The 21,686-nt window shown below is 39.7% G+C and overlaps 1 protein-coding gene across 1 annotated transcript; it reads right to left on the bottom strand.

Moving 5' to 3' along the window:
- Positions 1-1,862: 1,862 nt before the first annotated feature.
- On the bottom strand, positions 1,863-21,504 carry optc (opticin). Its single transcript, XM_022682691.2, has 7 exons — positions 21,332-21,504; positions 15,198-15,371; positions 12,720-12,891; positions 12,296-12,454; positions 11,351-11,553; positions 9,348-9,443; positions 1,863-3,592 (listed from the first exon to the last, which is right to left on the bottom strand). The coding sequence occupies exons 2-7, from the start codon at positions 15,369-15,371 to the stop codon at positions 3,422-3,424; spliced, it is 975 nt and encodes a 324-aa protein (XP_022538412.2). The 5' UTR covers positions 21,332-21,504; the 3' UTR covers positions 1,863-3,421.
- Positions 21,505-21,686: the final 182 nt, after the last annotated feature.

The following is a 21,686-nucleotide window of genomic DNA, read 5'->3' as shown; positions in this document are numbered from 1 at the left end:
TTAGAGCATTTCTGTGAGGATTTGAATACATCTAGCAAAAAAAGACAGCGTCATCACCAAACCTCATCCATCAATTCATCTGCAACTGCAACTTTCCAACTCATCTCAACTCATCCAGAAGTATTGGATGAAAAGGCATAATTCCAGAGAGTACAGTTCTTCCACTGCTCTACGGCTAAACACTGGGGGTCTTTATATCCCATATAAGTAAAATGTTCATAAGAAATATGAGGAAACTGGTTGCTTTAAAAAAGTTAAGTAATGGGCAATCAAACAAACCTCAAACATCAAGTTATTTCAACTAAAAAGGAAGTTGATTTAACTTTTTTATATTTTTGCTATACCAATTCATTTGCCCAACAATTCTACTTAATAAAAATATTGATTGAATTCCATTTTACTTAAATATTTTTTATATATTCATGAAACAGATGGCCGGATATTCTCCTTCAGAACTTTTTGGTAGACAGTGGAATTCATGGTTCCATTTATCACAGCAAGTCTTCCAGGTTTTGAAACAGCACAACAGCCCCAGACCGTCACACTACCACCACCATGTTTTACAGTAGGTATGATGTTCTTTTTCTGACATGTCACTGAAATGTTCTGAAGTGTTACTTTTACAGCAGATGTAATGGGAACCATACATACCAAAAAGTCCAGAGTCTTTTCCCAAAAGGCTTCGGGATCATTAAGATGTTTCCAAGCCTTAATGTTCTTTTTGCCCAGTAGTGGGTTTAGTTTTTTCACCATTTTTGCCCAGTCTCTTTCTTATGGTGGCATCATAAACGCTGATTTTAACTGAGACAATGCGTTGATCTTTGGATGTTGTTGTGGGGTCTTTTGTGACCTCTTGGATGAGTCATCGCTGTGCTCTTGGGGTAAATTTGGTCGGCCGGCCACTCCTGGGAAGGTTCACCACTGTTCTATGTTTTCACCATTTGTGGATAATGGCTCTTACTGTGGTTCACTGGAATCCCAAAAATTTAGAAATGGCTTTATAACCTTTTTCAGACTGATAGATTACTCAATTACTTTCTTTCTTATTTGTTCCTTTGTTCTAATTTCTCTTTCTTTTTCCCATTTTCTCCCCAATTTTCACAGCCAATGACTCAACCCACTCATTAGGACTCCCCCTATCACTAGTGATGCCCCAACACCAGGAGGGTGAAGACTAACACATGCTTCCTCTGATACATGTGAAGTCAGCCACCGCTTCTTTTCGAGCTGCTGCTGATGCAGCATTGCAGAGCAGCATCACAGTGCACTCTGAGGTTAAAGCGCAGCCACTCGGTTCTGATACATCAGCTCACAGACGCCCTGTGCTGCAGACATCACCCTAGGAGTGATGTGGGGAGAGAGCGCCATCTACCCACCCGGAGGGAGCTGGGCCAATTTTGCTCTCTCTGAGCGCCGGCAGCTTGAAGTCCGAACCTGCGACCTCCCGTTCATAGTGGCAGCGCTTTGGACCACTCAACGCCCCTTTTTGAGCATCTTTTAGTGTATTTTTATATTTCTATTTACTAGTATTTTTTACTTCCAAGTAAAAGGCGCACTCAAATAAAATGTATTATATTTATTATTACTTCGCTTTGTCTGGCAGCTCCTTTTCAAGTGGTTTCTTGATTGAGAACCACAGTTATGTTCTGTTTTAACTAGGGGTGGGCAAACACTTTTTCACACAAGGCCATTTTTTTTCTCCCTTAATAATAAAAACCTTCATTTGGAAACTGCATTTTGTGTTTACTTGTGTTTAATGACCTGAAACATTTAAAATTAATAAACATGCCAAAAATAAGAAATCATGAAGGGGCAAACACTTTTCCACACCACTGTAGACACACACAGAACAGTCTCACTAGTTTTTGGACGATCGTGAACTCTTTATTAACACTGCAGAGCTTTATGCATTACAGCATGATTACAGATCCAGACTCCCGCTGAGAAGGAAAACGTGTGCATTCATGGTTAGGCAGTGCGCATGTGTAAATGTCAAACTATAAATATTTGAGAGTTGCTAAGTAACCCCTGCATCCACCTGCGCTACATCAACCAATCCAGTTATTATAAATAGATGCTATAGCTGAGCTGTCGCTATATACATGCCATCTGAACAGGGAGTCGACTCTTAGTGCTTGGTTTTTAGCGATTCGGTTTAGAGGAGTCTTGTACGAGGCAGAATTGGGCTGTAGGCCAATTATAAAGAAGTCTTAATAGCACACTTTATGACAGGTCTGTGTTTAAATATGTAAATATATGGTAGGTGGGCTCCTGATAGATTGCATGTGTGAAGAAGACTGACTGAAGGACACATTCCAACACTGGGAGCTGATCACCATCTAGTGGGGGGACTGTAGTAGAGCAAGAGGAGTTGCAGAGCTGGAGAAACCCTGTCTTCTCCTTCTTTGATTGGATAGAAAACGTGTTGTTGGTGGTCCCACCTCTTATATTCCACTTAAACATGCTGTTGTGGAGCAAATTGACCAGTTTCTGAGTTTAGAAATACAGGAAAATTAGAACCAATAGCAGCAAATCCTCAGCAAACACACTCTTAGGGGGCTCACATGGGTAAGGTGGGTTCCAATTGCTCCAAGGGTCCAATCTAGGCATCATATGGAGTGTAAAACCCTGATGTGGCCCAATATTTAGTAACCCCTTCTGGTCCCATCGTTGATCCCAATGAGAGTCCATACATGGAGCCAACATGGACATGAATTTTCCCAGCTAAGATGCTCATATGGGACTCACAGGTGGAACAAGGGCCAGGTGGGTTCCAATTGCTCCAAATTGAAAACCTCTGGAATATAACAATCAAGAGGAAGCTGAAAGATCACAAGCCATCAAACCAAGCTGTGTGAACTGCTTGAATTTTGGCACCAGGAGTGTAAAGCATGAGGTTATCCAAAAGCAGTGTGTAAGACTGGTGGAGGAGAACATGCCAAGATGCATTAAACTGTGATTAAAAACAGGGTTATTCCACCAAAAACATGATTTCTGAACCCTTAAAACTTTACATTATGAACTTGTTTTCTTTGCATTATTTGAAGTCTGAAAGCTCTGCATCTTTTTTTTATATATATATATTTCAACCATTTTGGATTTTCTGCAAATAAATGCTGTAAATGACGATATTTTTATTTGAAATTTGGGAGAAATGTTGTCTGTAGTTTATAGAATAAAACAACAATGTTCATTTTTCTCAAACATATACCTATAAATAGCAAAATCAGAGAAACTGATTTTTCCAGAGCTTTTAAGAACAGAAGTAGCAGCTAAAAACTGGCATTATGTAATAATGGAGTTATAACAATCCAGAAAGCAAACTGTAGTGATCATTTAAAAAATTCTAGGTAAATTATAGAGAGAGACATCAAAACATCAGTTGTCTCCTCCGGGGCTGGACTAATAATAAGACCCCTGCTCAGCGCGGGGTCCCTACGGGCAGCCGCGGGAGGCACACGTAGGCCTGGGCGTACTGGTTGATGTCTACAGGGTTTCCGTCCAGCCGGATGTCCTCCAGGGCCTTGCGGACGTAGTTCATGTCGTGGCTGTTGCAGAAGGTGTCCTGGTTCAGGCTCTGGATGTTGTTGTTCTGTGCAGGAGAGACGAGAGGACGGCCATTATTATCTGATTGGCTAACAGGCCATTTTTAACTGGTTTGAAACAGCAGCAGGATGACGCCCTCAGGCCTTAGGCAGGGTATCGATTGAAACTGTAAAGTGGAATGGCCTGTGCTCTTTGCTGCAGGTCATTAAATAACATTTTGTTTTACGTTTTTTTTTTTCTTTTTTTTTTATTCCTCCAGTGCAGTCACTTACTATTCATTAGTATTGACACTTTGATTAAAATTTGATAGAAAGTGCTCTAACAGCTCTATCTGCACCAGGTTTGGCAGCTCTCCCATGATTTGTGGGCAGAAGTTGGCCTGTAAAAATCTGTGCAGTTAATAAAATTAAATGATTAATTTGTAACTGTAATGTGCCAGCGCAAGAGAGATCAGAAACAGTGGACAGTTAGCCAGCGTGCCACATGTCCGCCGCCGAGCCAAAAAAAACAAAACCAGAAAGAACAGGCTTCCTGCATTCTGCAGTCCTATACACCATCAGTTGCCTGGAAAAGTCAGATTTGTATCATTTTTACTGTGATAATTATGCCTTTATACTATCAAATAGTGTCTCATTAGGTTAAATGTGCTAATTTCTCCTAAATGTTTCCTTATATTTTATCTATTTTACTGAGGACAATCAACTAAATCAGTGGATCTATCATTACTTGCCCTTGTTTTATTTTTATTATTCAGTATCATCTTAATTTAACCTTAAAACCAACATATAATCATTAGTTTCTCATATATTGCTGTTTTAATGGTTGAATTAATGCCATACGTTGAGTTGTCCAATACTAAACTATAATGAAAAATGGACCAATGGAATCCAAAATCCAAAAGCTCTGGAGAAAAAAAAAGAGACCACTTAAAAATGATGAGTTTCTTTGATTTTATCAAATTCAAAAACCTCTGGAATGTAGTCATCAAGCCATCAATCCAAGCTGAACTGCTTGAATGTTTAATGCACCAGGAGTAAAGGCATAACGTTATCCAAAAGCAGTGTGTAAGACTGGTGGAGGAGAACATGCCAAAATGCATGAAAACTGCGATTAAAATCCAGGGTTATTCCACCAAATATTGATTTTTAATTTCTTAAAACTTTATGAATATGAACTTGTTTTCTTTGCATTATTTGAGGTCTGAAAGCTCTGTATCTTTTTTTTTTTTGTTATTTCAGCAATTTCTTATTTTCTGCAAATAAATGCTCTAAATGACAATATTTTGTATTAGGAATTTGGGAGAAATGTTGCGTTTTCTAGCTAGTGTAAAGTTTTCTGTACCATATTTACATTTTTTACTCTAAATAACGTTTTATTTAATCAAGGTATCAAATCCACCACCCTGTCATTAATAACTCACTAAGCCACAAGCCAAAAGATCAGGAATTGAACTTATGCACAGCCAGGCTGGATGAAGAGCATCTGCAAACAGAGATTTTCATATTTTACCACTAGTTGTCACAGACAGGGCCGCCGCTCTGCATACGCAGACAACGCAGCCAGCGTTAGGCCTCAACCATTTTGCAGTTGCAGGGAGCCAAATTGACTGAGAATGAAATGTGTTGAAATTATGACATTATTAAATTTAAAACCCAATGTGAATTATTTATGATACGCTCATCTTTTTTGTCTTTAAACATTGCATGGGGCACCTACTCTACTACTTAAAAGCGGCACGTTATTATTTTTGTGCATAATATAATGCCCCCACCCCTATTGCCTGAAATGGCACGGCTCGGTTTGCTCTGTTGGTTGTTGCCAGATGTGACATTTTCCAGTCAAATAAATAATCAAAAAATGCATGGAGGCGCTAAATCTTGCGCATGTTTAACCATTTTTAAAGTGTATGTGGCCATTCTATACAAAAACTTGTCCAGTGCAATATTTGTGTAAGTTAAAAACTTAAAATAAAATAAACAAATAGGATGAAAAATCGTAACTTATCTGGCAACCTTAGTCCTAACTAAAGTAGCAACACTACTTGAGTTTGGCAGGAGACAAGTTCACCGAGCCAAGTTGCTACTAAATGGTAATTCAACTATGAAGCGACGGTTTGAGTCTGGAGCTGAGAAGAAGAAAAAGAAGCAGAAAGATGAGGCCCATGCATCCCTTTCTGGTGAGTAACTTCGATGATAAAGGTTTAAATAGTTTTGATTACTTCATGTTCAGTGGTGTTGCCTGAGCTAGTTACGTTGGCTTTGCTGATTTGGTAGCTTTAAACGCTTAACTAGAAACTAATCTGGGTATTGCAAGGCACGTGGCAGGTTTGCAAATAGTAGTAGTGTAGTTTGAAGATTTTTAGTGACTTTAATAAAAAATTAATAAACAGAGTAGCCTACCTATTGACTAATGCCGTCAGTGCACTATCCAAATGGTCTGTATGACAGCAGGATCAGACAGCTCTATAGATTTTGACAGGCTGATATAAATACACCACGAATATAAACGATAATTTCATAACCTTTAAGGCTGGCTTGTGTAAATGACGTGTCCACTGCTTAAAATAGACATGCATTGTTTCATTTATTATTTATACATTATAAATAGTACTCTTGTGCTGTTCTTCACTGTTATTGGCCTTACTTATAACCAGTGTTGGGAGTAACGGCGTTAAAACTAACGGCATTACTAACGCCGTTACTTTTTTTCAGTAACGAGTAATCTAACTAATTACTATGACTGTAACTATAACGCCGTTACCATTTCCGACACCCCGTTACTGCACGTTACTTTAGCCGCTCTATGTCCTGGTTAACCCCTCCTCTGTCCGGTGAACTTGAGCTTCTGGCCGCTGTGCCTGTAGGTTTAAGTGGTTTGGCGTGGTGAAGTGAGGCACAATTGTGACGATTTGCTGCTCTAATCAATTCAGTGATTGCCGTGGACAGCCCAAGTTCCGAATTAGGACGTTAAGCTCTTTTTAGCTGCTCCGGTTTTTGTGGTGCTGCTGCTTTCTCTTTTAGAGCTTAGATTCTCTGCCAGAACCTGACCTGACCCGAGGACCTACCCGAAATCTCCTATTTTTATTTTATATAAAGCTCTGGTGTGATAATCACAATGTTGCTAAGTAACCAATTATTATTGTTCACTAAAGCAAACGAAATAGTGAGAACTGAAAGTGAAAAACATTTGTGTTAACTGAATCTAATAAAAACGGTAATTAAAAGGAAAAAACATAACTATCTCGAACTGTATTTTGTGTTTATAAAACTAATTAAAACGAACTGAAATTACTGATAGAATATCCTCATTTTTTGTTTAATTTATTTATAAGCGCTGTTGTACAGCGGGAGGTGTTGTGCCGAGCGCGCGGCACCTCGTGGTCCTTTAGTTCTTGTGTAAAGCGCTGGCGCTAGCAAGCCCACCCTAAAAACTTACTGAACAGAAAAAATAAAAACAAAATAAAATTAAACTATAATAAAAATGAAAAATGTAATCACGTAGCTCTGGGCGCACGTGAACGCCTCCGCGTTTGACTTGCAGCATTGTGTGCAGCTGTTCTTAAAATCATTTGAATTAAATAATAGTTCTATGCTTCTATGTTACAGTGTTAATTAACATAATTCTGATTAAATTTCGCACATTTATTATTATCATTTATATCGCTCATATTATTTTGTTTTATATATACATATTTCTTTTGAGTGTGGCTTGGTTTGTTTAATTTCATCCCCAGACGCGTTTTTCCGTTTTTTTCCGCTTTTTTCAGTATTACAAGTTTTAGTAATTTTCTTTGGTTGTGTGGAGAATTTCGTTTTATTTTTTTGAAATTCGTTAGATTATATTTTTGTCAACATTTTGGGTTTATTTTCGTTTGTTATTTTTCTAATAATAATAGTAAATGCATAATTGATTTCCTTTTTTTGACGGGCGAATAATAAAAAGTGTATAATAATAAAAAAATGCCATAGTTACTTTTACTGGTAACTAATTACTTTTATAGTGGAGTAACTCCGTTAGTAACTCAGTTACTTTTTTGGAGAAGTAACGAGTAACTATAACTAATTACTTTTTCAAAGTAACGTGCCCAACACTGATTATAACGTTGTAAATATTCACAGTTACATGTGTAATTTTAATAAATAGTAAAATTTTGCATAAACCTTTTGTGTTTGTGTGTGTGTGTTTTTTTTTTTTTTTTTTTTTTTTTTTTTGGGGGGGGGGCCTCCCTGACCAGTTATGCTTAGGGCCTCCAAAACCTTAGCAGCGGCCCTGGTCACAGATCTTTCTACCTGAGTTGTGGATTTGTGCAGCTCCTCCAGAGTGACCATGGGCCTCTCGGCTGCTTCTTTGGCCAGTGCTCTTTTTGCTCGATTTGTCAGTTTGGATGGACGGCCATGTCTTGCTAAGTTTGCAGTTGTAGAATACTTTTTTTTCCAGTTTTGGATGATAAATGGACATTGTTCCATGGGAAGATCATAGCTTGAGATATGATTTCATAACCTAACCCTGCTTTAAACTTTTCCACAATCTCTGATCTTTGCTATATCTGACCTGTCTGTTGAGTTCCTTGGTCTTTATGGTGATGTTTGTTCACTAGAGTTCTCTAACAAACCAATGAGGCCTTCACAGAACAGGTGTTCATATTTATACTGAGACTAAATTACACACAGCTGGAAGTCACTTAATTAACTAATTAGTTAGGACTTTTGAAGGCATTTGATTGCATTTGATTTTATTTGGGGGTTTCAAATAAAAGGGTCTAAATACTTTTGCATGTCCAAATTTTCTGATTTTTATTTGATTAAAACTTTGAAAACCGTGTATCATTTTCCTTCCGCTTCACAATGATGTGCTACTTTGTGTTGGTCTATCACTTAAAATCTTAAAAAATACATTTAAGTTTGTGGTTGTAAGGTGACAAAATGTAAGAAAAAAGTTCGAGGGTTATGAATACTTTTGCAATTCACTGTACATACCCTGTACTTTATAGCATAAACTGAGTATATACTATATATATATTTTTTTCTCTCAACTGTATACCTGCACCAATATGATGTGACAATACACTGCATTCGGTTATATTTTAGAGATTATAGAGATTTACCATAGAACAAAAAGATGGTTCAATGACTAGGCTCAATCCCTGTTTGTGAAACCAGTTCCGTAAATATCGACATACAGGGTTTGGACAATGAAACTGAAACACCTGGTTTTAGACCACAATAATTTATTGTGGCTACGGACAGTTATGGTGGAAACAGGAGAGTTGAGGTGCACATTGAATTCTGCCGTGATTTGGGCAGCCGTGGTTTTATGTTTGATGGATACAATCCAGGTTAGCACCCGAACATCCCTTTCAGACAGCTTCCTCTTACAGCGTCCACAGTTAATCCTGTTGGATGTGGTTGGTCCTTCTTGGTGGCATGTTGACATTACCCTGGATACCGTGGCTCTTGATACATCACAAAGTCTTGCTGTCTTGGTCACAGATGCGCCAGCAAGACGTGCACCAACAATTTGTCCTCTTTTGAACTCTGGTCTGTCACCCATAATGTTGTGTGCTTTGCAATATTTTGAGCAGATCTGTGCTCTTACCCTGCTAATTAAACCTTCACACTCTGCTCTTACTGGTGCAATGTGCAATTAATGAAGATTGACCACCAGGCTGCTCCAGTTTAGCCATGAAACCTCCCACACTAAAATGACAGGTGTTTCAGTTTCATTGTCCAACCCCTGTAAATACTATTTACATGCTTTCTACTCTAGAAATGTGAAGAATGAAGAATGTAAGAGTCTGGAACCTGTAGGTGAAGAACTCGTAGACTGTCGGGCAGCGGGCCCGGGATGTAGTCTAACTGGTTGTCGGACAGGTACAGGAACTGCAGCTCTTTCATTTCCTGTTGAGGTATTCAGAGAGTAGATGGAGGAAGTGAGATAGCATGTCACGCATCACTGCGGGTTCAGAATGTCATGAAAGCTCTGTACTGATTTAAAGCTGATTGGGAAGTCTGGTTTCAGATGTCAGGTCTCCAGCTACATATACCATTACACTACCGCAACCATGTTTAAGAGTCGCTTTAATGTTCTTAATAAAAAATGCTGTGTTAGTTTTACACCAGAATTCTTGATTCTACAGGTCTGGTGGAATGGGTGCCATTTGCTGGTTGTAACTCTTCCAAATAAAGCTTTTTTTAAATCTTTTTTTTTTTTTACTTTGAATATAAAAACATATTCACTATGTGTTTAAAACATGTACTGGTCAAACTCAGGTAGCTTTACTTGATCTTAAAAAAAAATCACTGTATATATGTATGCATGTTATATATATTTTTGTAAATATGCAAAAACATTTTTTTTTGCAAACCCAAACCTGAAATTGATCAAATTTATTATTATGCAATTTATTAAACAAATGGATAAATGATGAACCAAACAGAATTTGAAAAAAAAAATGTATAGATTAACTAATAATCACTTTAGTAAATAATAAACCAGGGGACTTACTCCTGTTACTGGCACTCACTCCTGTTACTGGCACTCAGTACTGTTACTGGCACACAGTCCTGTTACTTGCACCTAGTCCTGTAACTGATACTTGTGTTACTGGCACTCAGTCCTGTTACGGGCACTCAATCCTGTTACTGGCATTCCCTCCTGTTACTGGCATTCACTCCTGTTATTGGCCACTAGTCCTGTTACTGGCACTCACTCCTGTTACTGGCACTCAATCCTGTTACTGGCACTCAATCCTGTTACTGGCATTCCCTCCTGTTACTGGCATTCACTCCTGTTACTGGCATTCCCTCCTGTTACTGGCATTCACTCCTGTTATTGGCCACTACTCCTGTTACTGGCACTCACTCCTGTTACTGGCACTCAATCCTGTTACTGGCACTCAATCCTGTTACTGGCATTCCCTCCTGTTACTGGCATTCACTCCTGTTACTGGCATTCCCTCCTGTTACTGGCATTCACTCCTGTTATTGGCCACTAGTCCTGTTACTGGCATTCAGTCCTGTTACTGGCACTCACTCCTGTTACTGTGTGGTTAATTACAGTTAATTTATGGTTGGTAGTTACTCTTTCACGTAGGGCCAGGTTGGTTTGGAAAGCTTTTTTACTCTTAATAAATTACAGTTGATTGCACATTTTGTCACCTTACAACCACAAACTGAAACGTATTTCTGTAGCTCCTCCAGAGTGACCTTGGGCCTCTTGGCTGCTTCTCTGACTAGTGAGCTCCTTGCTCGATCTGTCAGTTTGGGTGGACAGCCATGTATTTAGATTGTTTTTTATTTATGGATTTTATGAATATTTTTGCACAAAAATATTTTTTTTTATAAAAAAAATGGAAAACAATGTATCTTTTTCGTTTCACTTCACAATTATGTGCTACTTTGTGTGTTTAGTGTGAATTAATCACTTAAAATCTCTATGAAATACATTTAAGTTTGTGGTTGTAGGGTGACAATATTTGAAAAAGTTTAAGGGGTAGGAATACTTTTGCAAGCCACTGTAAATCTATATTTAAAACCATTTTTTTTATGTTAAAAGGGCAAATACTCTTATATAAGAGACTAAGACACAGTGTTATGCAGCACTGCTGTGATATTAAACATTGCTGTGATATAAAGCTCATTATAAAACTAATTAAATACTAACTACAACCCATTAAAAGCACACAGAGCTATAAACACTCCCGGCTCTTGTCTCTGCAGATTATTTTTGCTTTGTCATCTGATTACTGTAGTGTTCTCCCACATGCCCTCTCCACCCTCCTGCTTCACCCACTACCAGCACTTGCCTTAAAGGCCTCCCGGTGCATGCCGGCGCTCTGCAGCCGGTTGTTGCGGAGGTCGATGTGCCGCATGGTGGCTGGCAGCTCGGGAAGAGCCCGGATTTTGTTGTCCACCAGCAGCAGGTCCTGGAGCTGCGGGAGAGATCTGAAGGCGTCCTCCGCCAGCGACGTGATCTGATTCCCAGTGAGATCAATCCGCTTCAGCTCATCTAAAAACGGTAGAGGGTAGAGATTCAGTGTAGCTTTAAAGAGGTAGAGTTACAGGTATACTGTAAATATCCCTATTTGAGTAATGTTTAATTCATATTATGACAAGAAATACTTAACTAAGTATAGAAAAAAATGACTCAAGTGAAATCGCAGAGACCATTAAAAAATGTTATGATGAAACTGGCACTTATCAGGTCTGCCCCAGAAAAGGAATAACATAAGTTAGCAGCTTCAGAAACTGCAAGTTAACAGCACCTCATATATATATATATATACACCCCATATATATCAGATTCAATTAACTGTCAAAAAAAGGTGTCCCACAAGGTTAAATCCTGGGTCCAGTTTAGTTTTAAAATTGTCTAATTATGTTTAGTAATTTTTTGGTTTTTAATAAGGTTTATGCTTTAACTTTAATTGTTTTAAAATATTGCGATAAATGTCTTTATTTTTATCTTGTTTTTGTCATTTGATTAGAATTTGATTATATAAATATATAAAGTTGTTATATATATTTTATATTTATATTTATATATATTATATATATATTATATAAAGTTGTTATACAGTTGTTATATTATATATATATATATATAAACAAAAAGGAGTGGCAATGTGCTATCTATAGAACATAGAAATTGACTGTAATGTTCTAAATCATTTATAAATCATTTATAAACCCTTATAAAGCAACCTTATTTTAAAGTGGTACTAAAAAAAGTGAATATGTGAGCTTCTTACTCTGGTTGAGAAAGTCCTTGGGCTTGACCTCTGTGATTTTGTTGAAGCGGGCATAGAAGTGTGTGGTTTTTTTGGGCAGAGGGGGGATCGTGGTTAGGTCGGACTCGTCGCAGTACACACTTCCACTGATGCAAACACACAGCAGACACACGGGCATCCCTGCAGAAAAGAGCAGAACAGTGATGTCATAGTGATACCATCTCTCAACAAAAGAGGGCGGCTGGAGCTCAGCAGAGAGAACAGACAGTGTTGGGCTGTTTTTTTCTTGGCTGTTCCCTCGGTCTGTGACGTGATGAACAGTGGTTAAGTATTTATTTATTCATGTCTAAATAAAAATCAGATGGACGGGTTTGGGAGTTTCAGTCAGAACATTTTCTGGCTTGGATTTTTAATGCTGCACTTCCTGTAAACAGCCTGCACTCACCCAGCCCGGTCTCGGGGCCGAACAGGCCCGGGCCCAGGAAGTCCAGGGTGGGCGGGACCTGAGGGTTGGTGGTCCGTGGTGGGAGGGTCACTTCTTCTGTGTAGTCCTCAGGAATGATCACAGGAGGTGGTTGAGTGACAGCAGGGGGAGGAGCTACAGTGTCGACCTCAATCTGTGTAAGTGTAAGAGTTCATATTTAGAGAGTTTGCATTGTGTTTGTTAATACAGTCAAAATTGTTAATACAATTCAAATTTATACATACTTATATACGACTTCACTACTGTAAAATAAAGCTTATTTGTCATATTTTTCCTTCTAAATCACCCATATGTGACAGATGTAAAGGTGCAGAAGGCACCCTGGCTCATCTAATTTTGATGTGTCCTAACATAGACTGTGTGTAGCTGGACAGAGCATCGTCTCTCAAAAGTGAAGCCACCACAGGTCGGGCGCCCCCTGCTGTTCGGTTGCAGAAAGCTGTGTAAACCGCACCCATTCCCATAGGTTTCAATGGCAAAACAGACAACTTTCAATCACGTTTTTTTCTAATATACTGTAATTCTACCTTCATTATTTAGATGCAACAGCTAGTGTAACCTCTGCTTATATTGTCAAATTTTTATATCCTCACAGAATTCGTTTTTTAAAACATTATTCAGCTCTATTCAAAAAGGTGTGGTTATTGTAAAAGGGCTGGTTATGGGCGGGACCAATAACAGACTGTCAGCTCCGCTCAGCTCCACTCTGCAGCCTGTGACCTCGAGGCAGCCCTCAGGGGTGAGGTTATTTAAATGAGTAGGCTGTCTCTCCACAGCCTTTCTCCCTCCTCTGGTCTCTACTGCGCAGACTCGGGTTTCAGGATCGCCAACATGGTGGAAGATTTTGGCTTACTTTTTTTATTAAATGAATGGGAACGGCGACACGGCGTCCATCTTTTTTTACAGTCTCTGTGTCCTAAGCTGAACAATTTCTGGGGTGATATATTTGATGGATAATGTAAGGATTTCTCCTGACCCTGAAATGTCTCTGTTTGGTTTCTCAATGGCTTTTGATTATTTTGATTGCTATTTACAAACTGCTGTCACATATGGGATGATAATTGCCCAAAAAAATTATAATTTTAAGACTATGGAAATAGAAAGCCTCACCAACATTTAAAATGGGGCTTACAGAAGTTGCAAATATGCTGCATATTGAGAGGCTGAGATATATATTGTCTTGTAACTTTGTGACGTGAAAATCGTATAAATAAAGTTATTCATCTTGAAAAAAAAAAAAAAAAAAAAAAAAAAAAAAAAAAAAAAATATATATATATATATATATATATATATATATATATATATATATATATATATATATATATATATATATATAGGGTTGCCACCCCTCCTGTAAAATAAAAGAACGTCCTTTATTTGGCAATTAAATATTGCGTCCCTATACATATACATACATACATACATATATATATATTAAACAAACCAAAATACTCTGTGAAGCATTTAAGTGCTCTTATCTGGGGGGCTGTTAACTCGTGGTTTCTTAGGCTGGTAACTCTGAGGCTGAATTTCTGATGATCCTGTGCAACAGAGGTACAGCTTATGCTCTATCTCTCCTGGGGTGGCCCTGATGAGTGCCAGTTTCATCATAACGTACTTTTAAGTTGTTTGAGTAGCTCTTGCTTCTCATAATATGGATTAGAACGTTATTCAAATAGAGCTATTTACTGTATAGCTGTAACTCTACCTCTTCACAACTTCACAACTGATGCTCTCAAACACATTAGCAGGAAAAGAAATTTAAGTCATTAACTCTTGACGAGTTCAGCACAGCTGTTAACTGAAAGTTCACATTCCAGGTGACTCTACCTCATAAAGCTGACTGAGAAAATCCAGCCTATTAGATGCTTACTTGTTTAACACTTTTTTTGGATGTTTGGATGACTTTAGTATTAATCTATAATGCAGAACATTTCCAAAAGTGTCCAAACGTTTGACTGGTACTACTATAGGTGTTGACTATCCAAAGAGATGAGCACTTCCTTTTGATAAGAGCTATACAGCTCTCGACAAAAATAAGAGACCACTTAACTCATCACCAAAATGATGAGTCTCTTTGATTTTACCAAATTGAAAACCTCTGGAATATAGTCAAGAGGAAGATGGATGATCACAAGCCATCAAACCAAACTGGACTGCTTGAATTTTTGCACCAGGAGTGGCATAAAGTTATCACCCAAAAGCAGTGTGTAAGACTGGTGGAGGAGAACATGATGCCAAGATGCATGAAAAATGTGATTAAAAAACAGGGTTATTCCACCAAATATTGATTTTTGAACTCTTTAAACTTTATGAATTTTCCATAGTTTATAGAATAAAACAACAATGTTCCCTGTACTCAAACATATACCTATAAATAGCAAAATCTGATTCAAACTGATTCAGAAATACTGTAATTCTTTACATTCTCCACTTACCTCCTCGTTCAGGTCATCATAGTCATACGTTTCTCCGTGGATGTTCAGATCCCACGTATCTGAGTCCACATCGTAGTTCTCCAGGTCTAAATCTGCAGGGTTCACGTCAAGCGGTGGGGCCGCCCAACACGATCCCAACAGGACCACTGCCAGGATAGTTACGTGCAGCATCATCTGTTGAAAGAATAAAAAAGAAAATATGGTTGAATGCTTTGCTGACCATTGTGATAATCCATCCCATGCAGCTTGCAGAGTGCAGGAGTGTTGATAGCACATCTAATAGCATCCCACATATTTTCAATTAGGGATAGACCCCTATTGCTCACCCTGCACAAGGCGCGTTGCAGTGCTCATTTATATCTTACACCCTGTCAACAGTCTATTTTCACACCTTGTGCCCGCACTGTTAAAATAGCGTCAGAGTTCAGGAATTTATCTACACTGATGGGTGTGGTGGTCTGGAAGTAAAGACGGGTTCAGGTAAATTTCTGGCATGTTTCTCGTCTTGGCGGCGGAAAATCCAGGTGCGCCACTGACTGATTAAAACCATGACAACAGTCAACAGTCAGCCACCCAATCATATCTTAGCCAAGCAGGAGGGCCGTGCAAACTGTGCAACCTTCAGAGCGCAAACCCAACTTTTACCTCAACAATAAACAGAATAAAGAATAAAATAACACTGCTGTTCCCTTAAATGAGCTGCTATCATACCTTCACAGTGTGAACGTTTTGAGACGCTCAAAAGCGCCAAAGTCAGAGCTCATCTGACTCTTAAAGAGAACGACAAGGGACAAACTAATTGGTTTATTTCCCGTTACAACCAAAACCCAGCCATGATTAATTAAGAGAGCGTATTTTTTGTGCCCTCAAGATGCCAAAGGTGCACCCACGTGCACCCACTAATTGATCGATAAGCTATAGATCGCTGAAATAGGGCCCTTACGCTGCATTTACAGTGCTCCATCGCAACAACGTACATGAACGCACTGCCCCCCTCCAACTGGTCGCATGTGGGCGCTACCTGCTCTCTGATTGGATGGATTCATCGTGTTTTTCGCAAATTTCTGCAGCTCCTCCAGTGACCATGGGCCTCTTGGCTGCTTCTCTGACCAGTGCTCTCCTTGCTCAATCTGTCAGTTTGAGTGGACAGCCATGTCTTGGTAGGTTTGCAGTTGCAGAATACGTTTTCCATTTTTGGATGATGGTTTGAACAGTGCTACTTGCTCTCTGATTGGATACACGGATCGCTTTGCTATACTTAACTACTCAAGAGTTAAATGTTTGAATTTCTAGTTTCTTAATATTAGCTGTGCCGAAGTAGAGTTACAGGTATACAGTGAATAGCTCTATTTGAGTGTTGAGCGGTTCTATTACATATTATGGCAAAAATAAACATTCAACTAAGTAAAGACTCTTTGGCCCGTTTTTCTGCACTAGAAAAGCACACTTTCTCCACTTTTAGACTCTTTGGCCCGTTTTCTGAGCTAGAAATGCGCACTTTCTCCACTTTTAGACTCTTTGCCCCGTTTTTCTGCACTAGAAATGCGCTCCCTCTCCGCTTTTAGACTCTTTGGCCCTTTTTTCTGCACTAGAAATGCGCACTCTCTCCGCTTTTAGACTCTTTGGCCTGTTTTTCTGCACTAGAAATGCACACTCTCTCCGCTTTTAGACTCTTTGCCTAATTTTTTTTTGCGCTAGAAATGCGCACTCTCTCCGCTTTTAGACTCTTTGGCCCGTTTTTCTGCGCTAGAAATGCGCACTCTCTCCGCTTTTAGACTCTTTGGCCCGTTTTTCTGCGCTAGAAATGCGCACTCTCTCCGCTTTTAGACTGTTTGGCTTGTTTTTCTGGTCTAGAAATGCGCACTCTCTCTGCTTTTAGACTCTTTGCCTTATTTTTCTGCACTAGAAATGCACACTCTCTCCGCTTTTAGACTCTTTGGACTGTTTTTCTGCGCTAGAAATGCGCACTCGCTCTGCTTTCAGACTCTTTGCCTCATTTTTCTGTGCTAGACATGTGCACTCTCTCTGCTTTTAGACTCTTTGGCCCGTTTTTCTGTGCTAGAAATGTGCACTCTCTCTGCTTTTAGACTCTTTGGCCTTTTTTTCTGCACTATAAACGCGCACCCTCTCCGCTTTTAGAATCTTTTTCTCCAGTTTTTCTGCGCCAGAAATGCGCACTCTCTCCGCTTTTAGACTCTTTGGTCTGTTTTTCTGCGCTAGAAATGCGCACTCTCTCCGCTTTTAGACTCTTTGGCCCATTTTTAAGGCTAGAAATGTGCACTCTCTCCGCTTTTAGACTCTTTGGCCTGTTTTTCTGCACTAGAAACGCGCACCCTCTCCGCTTTTAGAATCTTTTTCTCCAGTTTTTCTGCGCTAGAAATGCGCATTCTGTCCGCTTTTAGACTCTTTGGTCCGTTTTTCTGCGCTAGAAATGCGCACTCTCCGCTTTTAGAATCTTTTCCCCCCGTTTTTCTGCGCTAGAAATGCGCACCCACTCCGCTTTTACACTCTTTGGCCTGTTTTTCTGCGCTAGAAATGCGCACCCTCTCCGCTTTTAGACTCTTTGGCCTGTTTTTCTGCGCTAGAAATGCGCACTCTCTCCGCTTTTAGACTCTTTGGCCGTTTTTCTGCACTAGAAATGCGCACCCTCTCCGCTTTTAGACTCTTTGCCCCGTTTTTCTGCGCTAGAAATGCGCACTCTCTCCGCTTTTAGACTCTTTGCCCCGTTTTTCTGCGCTAGAAATGCGCACTCTCTACGCTTTTAGACTCTTTGGTCCGCTTTTCTGCTCTAGAAATGCGTACCCTCTCCGCTTTTAGAATCTTTTTCTCCAATTTTTCTGCGCTAGAAATGCGCACTCTCTCCGCTTTTAGACTCTTTGGTCTGTTTTGCTGCGCTAGAAATGCGCACTCTCTCCTCTTTTAGAATCTTTTCCCCCCGTTTTTCTGCGCTAGAAATGCGCACCCTCTCTGCTTTTAGACTCTTTGGCCTGTTTTTCTGCGCTAGAAATGCGCACTCTCTCCGCTTTTAGACTCTTTGGCCTGTTTTTCTGCGCTAGAAATGCGCACTCTCTCCGCTTTTAGACTCTTTGCCCCGTTGTTCTGTGCTAGAAATGCGCACTCTCTCCGCTTTTAGACTCTTTGGCCCATTTTTCTGTGCTAGAAATGTGCACCCTCTCCGCTTTTAGAATCTTTTTCTCCAGTTTTTCTGCGCTAGAAATGTGCACTCTCTCCGCTTTTAGACTCTTTGGTCCGTTTTTCTGCGCTAGAAATGCGCACTCTCTCCTCTTTTAGAATCTTTTCCCCCCGTTTTTCTGCGCTAGAAATGCGCACCCTCTCCGCTTTTAGACTCTTTGGCCTGTTTTTCTGCGCTAGAAATGTGCACTCTCTCCGCTTTTAGACTCTTTGGCCTGTTTTTCTGCGCTAGAAATGCGCACTCTCTCCGCTTTTAGACTCTTTGCCCCGTTTTTCTGCGCTAGAAATGCGCACCCTCTCCTCTTTTAGAATCTTTTTCTCCAGTTTTTCTGCGCTAGAAATGCGCACTCTCTCCGCTTTTAGACTCTTTGGTCAGTTTTTCTGCGCTAGAAATGCGCACTCTCTCCTCTTTTAGAATCTTTTCCCCCCGTTTTTCTGCGCTAGAAATGCGCACCCTCTCCGCTTTTAGACTCTTTGGCCTGTTTTTCTGCGCTAGAAATGCGCACTCTCTCCGCTTTTAGACTCTTTGGCCTGTTTTTCTGCGCTAGAAATGCGCACTCTCTCCGCTTTTAGACTCTTTGCCCCGTTGTTCTGCGCTAGAAATTCGCACTCTCTCCGCTTTTAGACTCTTTGGCCCATTTTTCTGTGCTAGAAATGCGCACCCTCTCCGCTTTTAGAATCTTTTTCTCCAGTTTTTCTGCGCTAGAAATGCGCACTCTCTCCGCTTTTAGACTCTTTGGTCCGTTTTTCTGCGCTAGAAATGAGCACTCTCTCCTCTTTTAGAATCTTTTCCCCCCGTTTTTCTGCGCTAGAAATGCGCACCCTCTCCGCTTTTAGACTCTTTGGCCTGTTTTTCTGCGCTAGAAATGCGCACTCTCTCCGCTTTTAGACTCTTTGGCCCATTTTTCTGCGCTAGAAATGCGCACTCTCTCCGCTTTTAGACTCTTTGGCCAATTTTTCTGCGCTAGAAATGCGCTCCCTCTGCTTTTAGACTCTTTGCCGCTCCAAAGAAGGAAACGGGCCGCAAATGGCCCGCGGGCCGTAGTTTGGACACCTCTGGCTTAACACTTTTAACTACTTTTTACTGCTTATTATGATTCATTATGAGTTCCTTTATAATTTGGATGATTAGTATTAATTTTTACAGTGTAGGTAAATGTTTACTGGTTCTGTGTATATAAAAAAAAACTTGTCTTTAAAGCTTTAAACACACAGCATTCCCACTATTACGCCCATACACATCTGTTAGTAATCGTATTGATGATAATAATAATAATAATCATCAGAGATTCTTGCATCTCGCAAACCTATCCTACCGTTCTAAAAACATCAGATCACATAAAAACCCGGTGCCCTCCTGGGTATTAACACCCACCCTCTTGCTGTTTTATGTTGACGTTGGCTCTGTACACGGCCGTCTGTCCTGAGAACACGATCGCTCTCGCATGTGTTCGTTACCATCACAGCGCATGGGTTTGTCCTGGACCCCGCGGAGATGTTATGCTAATGTTTGGCTAACCTTACACAACCTTTGTGTGACAGCGCAAGAGTGCACACAGTATCTTACACTGTTATATAAAAGTTCCGTAACATGCACCGTAACAGCGGGAACTCTGGAACCGAGGGTTCTAGACCTGGAAAAAAGGCCTGCTAACCTGTAGAAGAACAGATCAGATGAACCTGTGGAAGAGCAACAACTGCAAAAACATCTTTAAGTAAGATGATTTCAACTTTTAATTCCCAGAGTTTATAAAGCATTATTAAATTACAGTGGTATAAAAATGTTCGTGATTTTCCTTAATAAACCATTGATTGTTCGGATCAGCAATTTCAGTTAAATACAGCTCTGAAAAAGAAATTAAGAGACCACTTCAGTTTCTGAATCAGTTTCTCTGATTTTGCTATTTATAGGTTTATGTTATGAGTAAACTGAACATTGTTGTTTTATTCTATAAACTACAGACAACCTTTCTCCCAAATACCTCATAAAAATATGACATTTAGAGCATTTATTTGCAGAAAATGAGAAATGGCTGAATTAACGAAAAAGATGCAGAGCTCATTTTTAAGAGTTTTAAGTTTTAAGAGTTCAGAAATCAATATTTGTTGGAATAGCCCTGGTTTTTAATCACAGTTTTCATGCATCTTGGCATCATGTTCTCCTCCACCAGTCTTACACACTGCTTTTGGATAGCGTTATGCCTTTACTCCTGGTGCAAAAATTCAAGCAGTTCAGCTTGGTTTGGTGGCTTGTGATCATCCATCTTCCTCTTGAATATATATATATATATTTCAGAGGTTTTCATTTAATAGGTTTAATCATTTAACTAAACAGACTAATAATTTAATTAGTAAATTATCAGTAAATGTATATATATATATATTCAAGAGGAAGATAGATGATCACAAGCCACCAAACCAAGCTGAACTGCTTGAATTTTTGCACCAGGAGTAAAGGCATAAAGTTATCCAAAAGCAGTGTGTAAGACTGGTGGAGGAGAACATGCCAACATTAATGAAAACTGTCATTAAAAACCAGAGTTATTCCACCCTAAAATATTGATTTCTGAACTTGTTTTCTTTGTATTATTTGAGGTCTGAAAGCTCTGCATCTTTTTTTTGTTATTTCAGCCATTTCTCATTTTCTGCAAATAAATGCTCTAAATGACAATATTTTTATTTGGAATTTGGGAGAAATGTTGTCCGTAGTTTATAGAATAAAACAACAATGTTCATTTTACTCAAATATATACCTATAAATAGCAAAATCAGAGAAACTGATTCACTGAGGGTTCAGAGCACTGTCTCATAGATCCTTTTCCACCAGCATTAGTTAGATAGAGATAGCACCTGGGCCCAGTTTATCACCATTAACCACCCCAGCAACACCAGCGCTCAGATTAATTCTGCTCTAGACAGAGGAAAAACAGACAGAATCATACCTTCTGGAGGTGAGTGTGAACAGCCGGGCCTCAGTGATGGGTGTTGGGTCTCTGTCGGGTGGCTGGTGTGGGGATCTGGCCTCTGTGTGTGTTTAACAAAGTGCTGAATCCTCAGCCAGGAGAAGGACCAGTACCAGGCTGGTGGAGAGAGCTATTCGTGTGTTAGTTTGGGGAGGGTGGGGTTGATGGCTGGGGGTGTTGTATGGGGGGTTGATGGCTGGGGTGGGGGGGTGGGGTTGAGAAGCCCAGGTCAGTTTGAATGTGTGTTTGCTCAGCTGTCACTAATTCTACTGCCTTGTTCTGAGATTTGGGCTCCTGTCGGCCGGACCGGTCTGGATAAGTAATCAGCGGATCT

Source organism: Astyanax mexicanus, chromosome 24, assembly GCF_023375975.1.
Source record: "Astyanax mexicanus isolate ESR-SI-001 chromosome 24, AstMex3_surface, whole genome shotgun sequence".
In the NCBI taxonomy this organism is placed as follows: Eukaryota; Metazoa; Chordata; class Actinopteri; order Characiformes; family Acestrorhamphidae; genus Astyanax; species Astyanax mexicanus.
Note: the sequence above shows the minus strand (reverse complement) of the source record. Positions and strands in the feature narration are given on the sequence as shown.

Excerpts from the sequence above, each read along its gene's own strand:
- optc (XM_022682691.2), bottom strand. The coding sequence starts at position 15,371 with ATGATGCTGCACGTAACTATCCTGGCAGTGGTCCTGTTGGGATCGTGT. Across the intron at positions 9,444-11,350 it reads TGCACCGGGAGGCCTTTAAG|GAAATGAAAGAGCTGCAGTT; the intron begins GCAAGTGCTGGT and ends ATACCTCAACAG. Across the intron at positions 3,593-9,347 it reads TACGAGTTCTTCACCTACAG|AACAACAACATCCAGAGCCT; the intron begins GTTCCAGACTCT and ends TCTCCTGCACAG.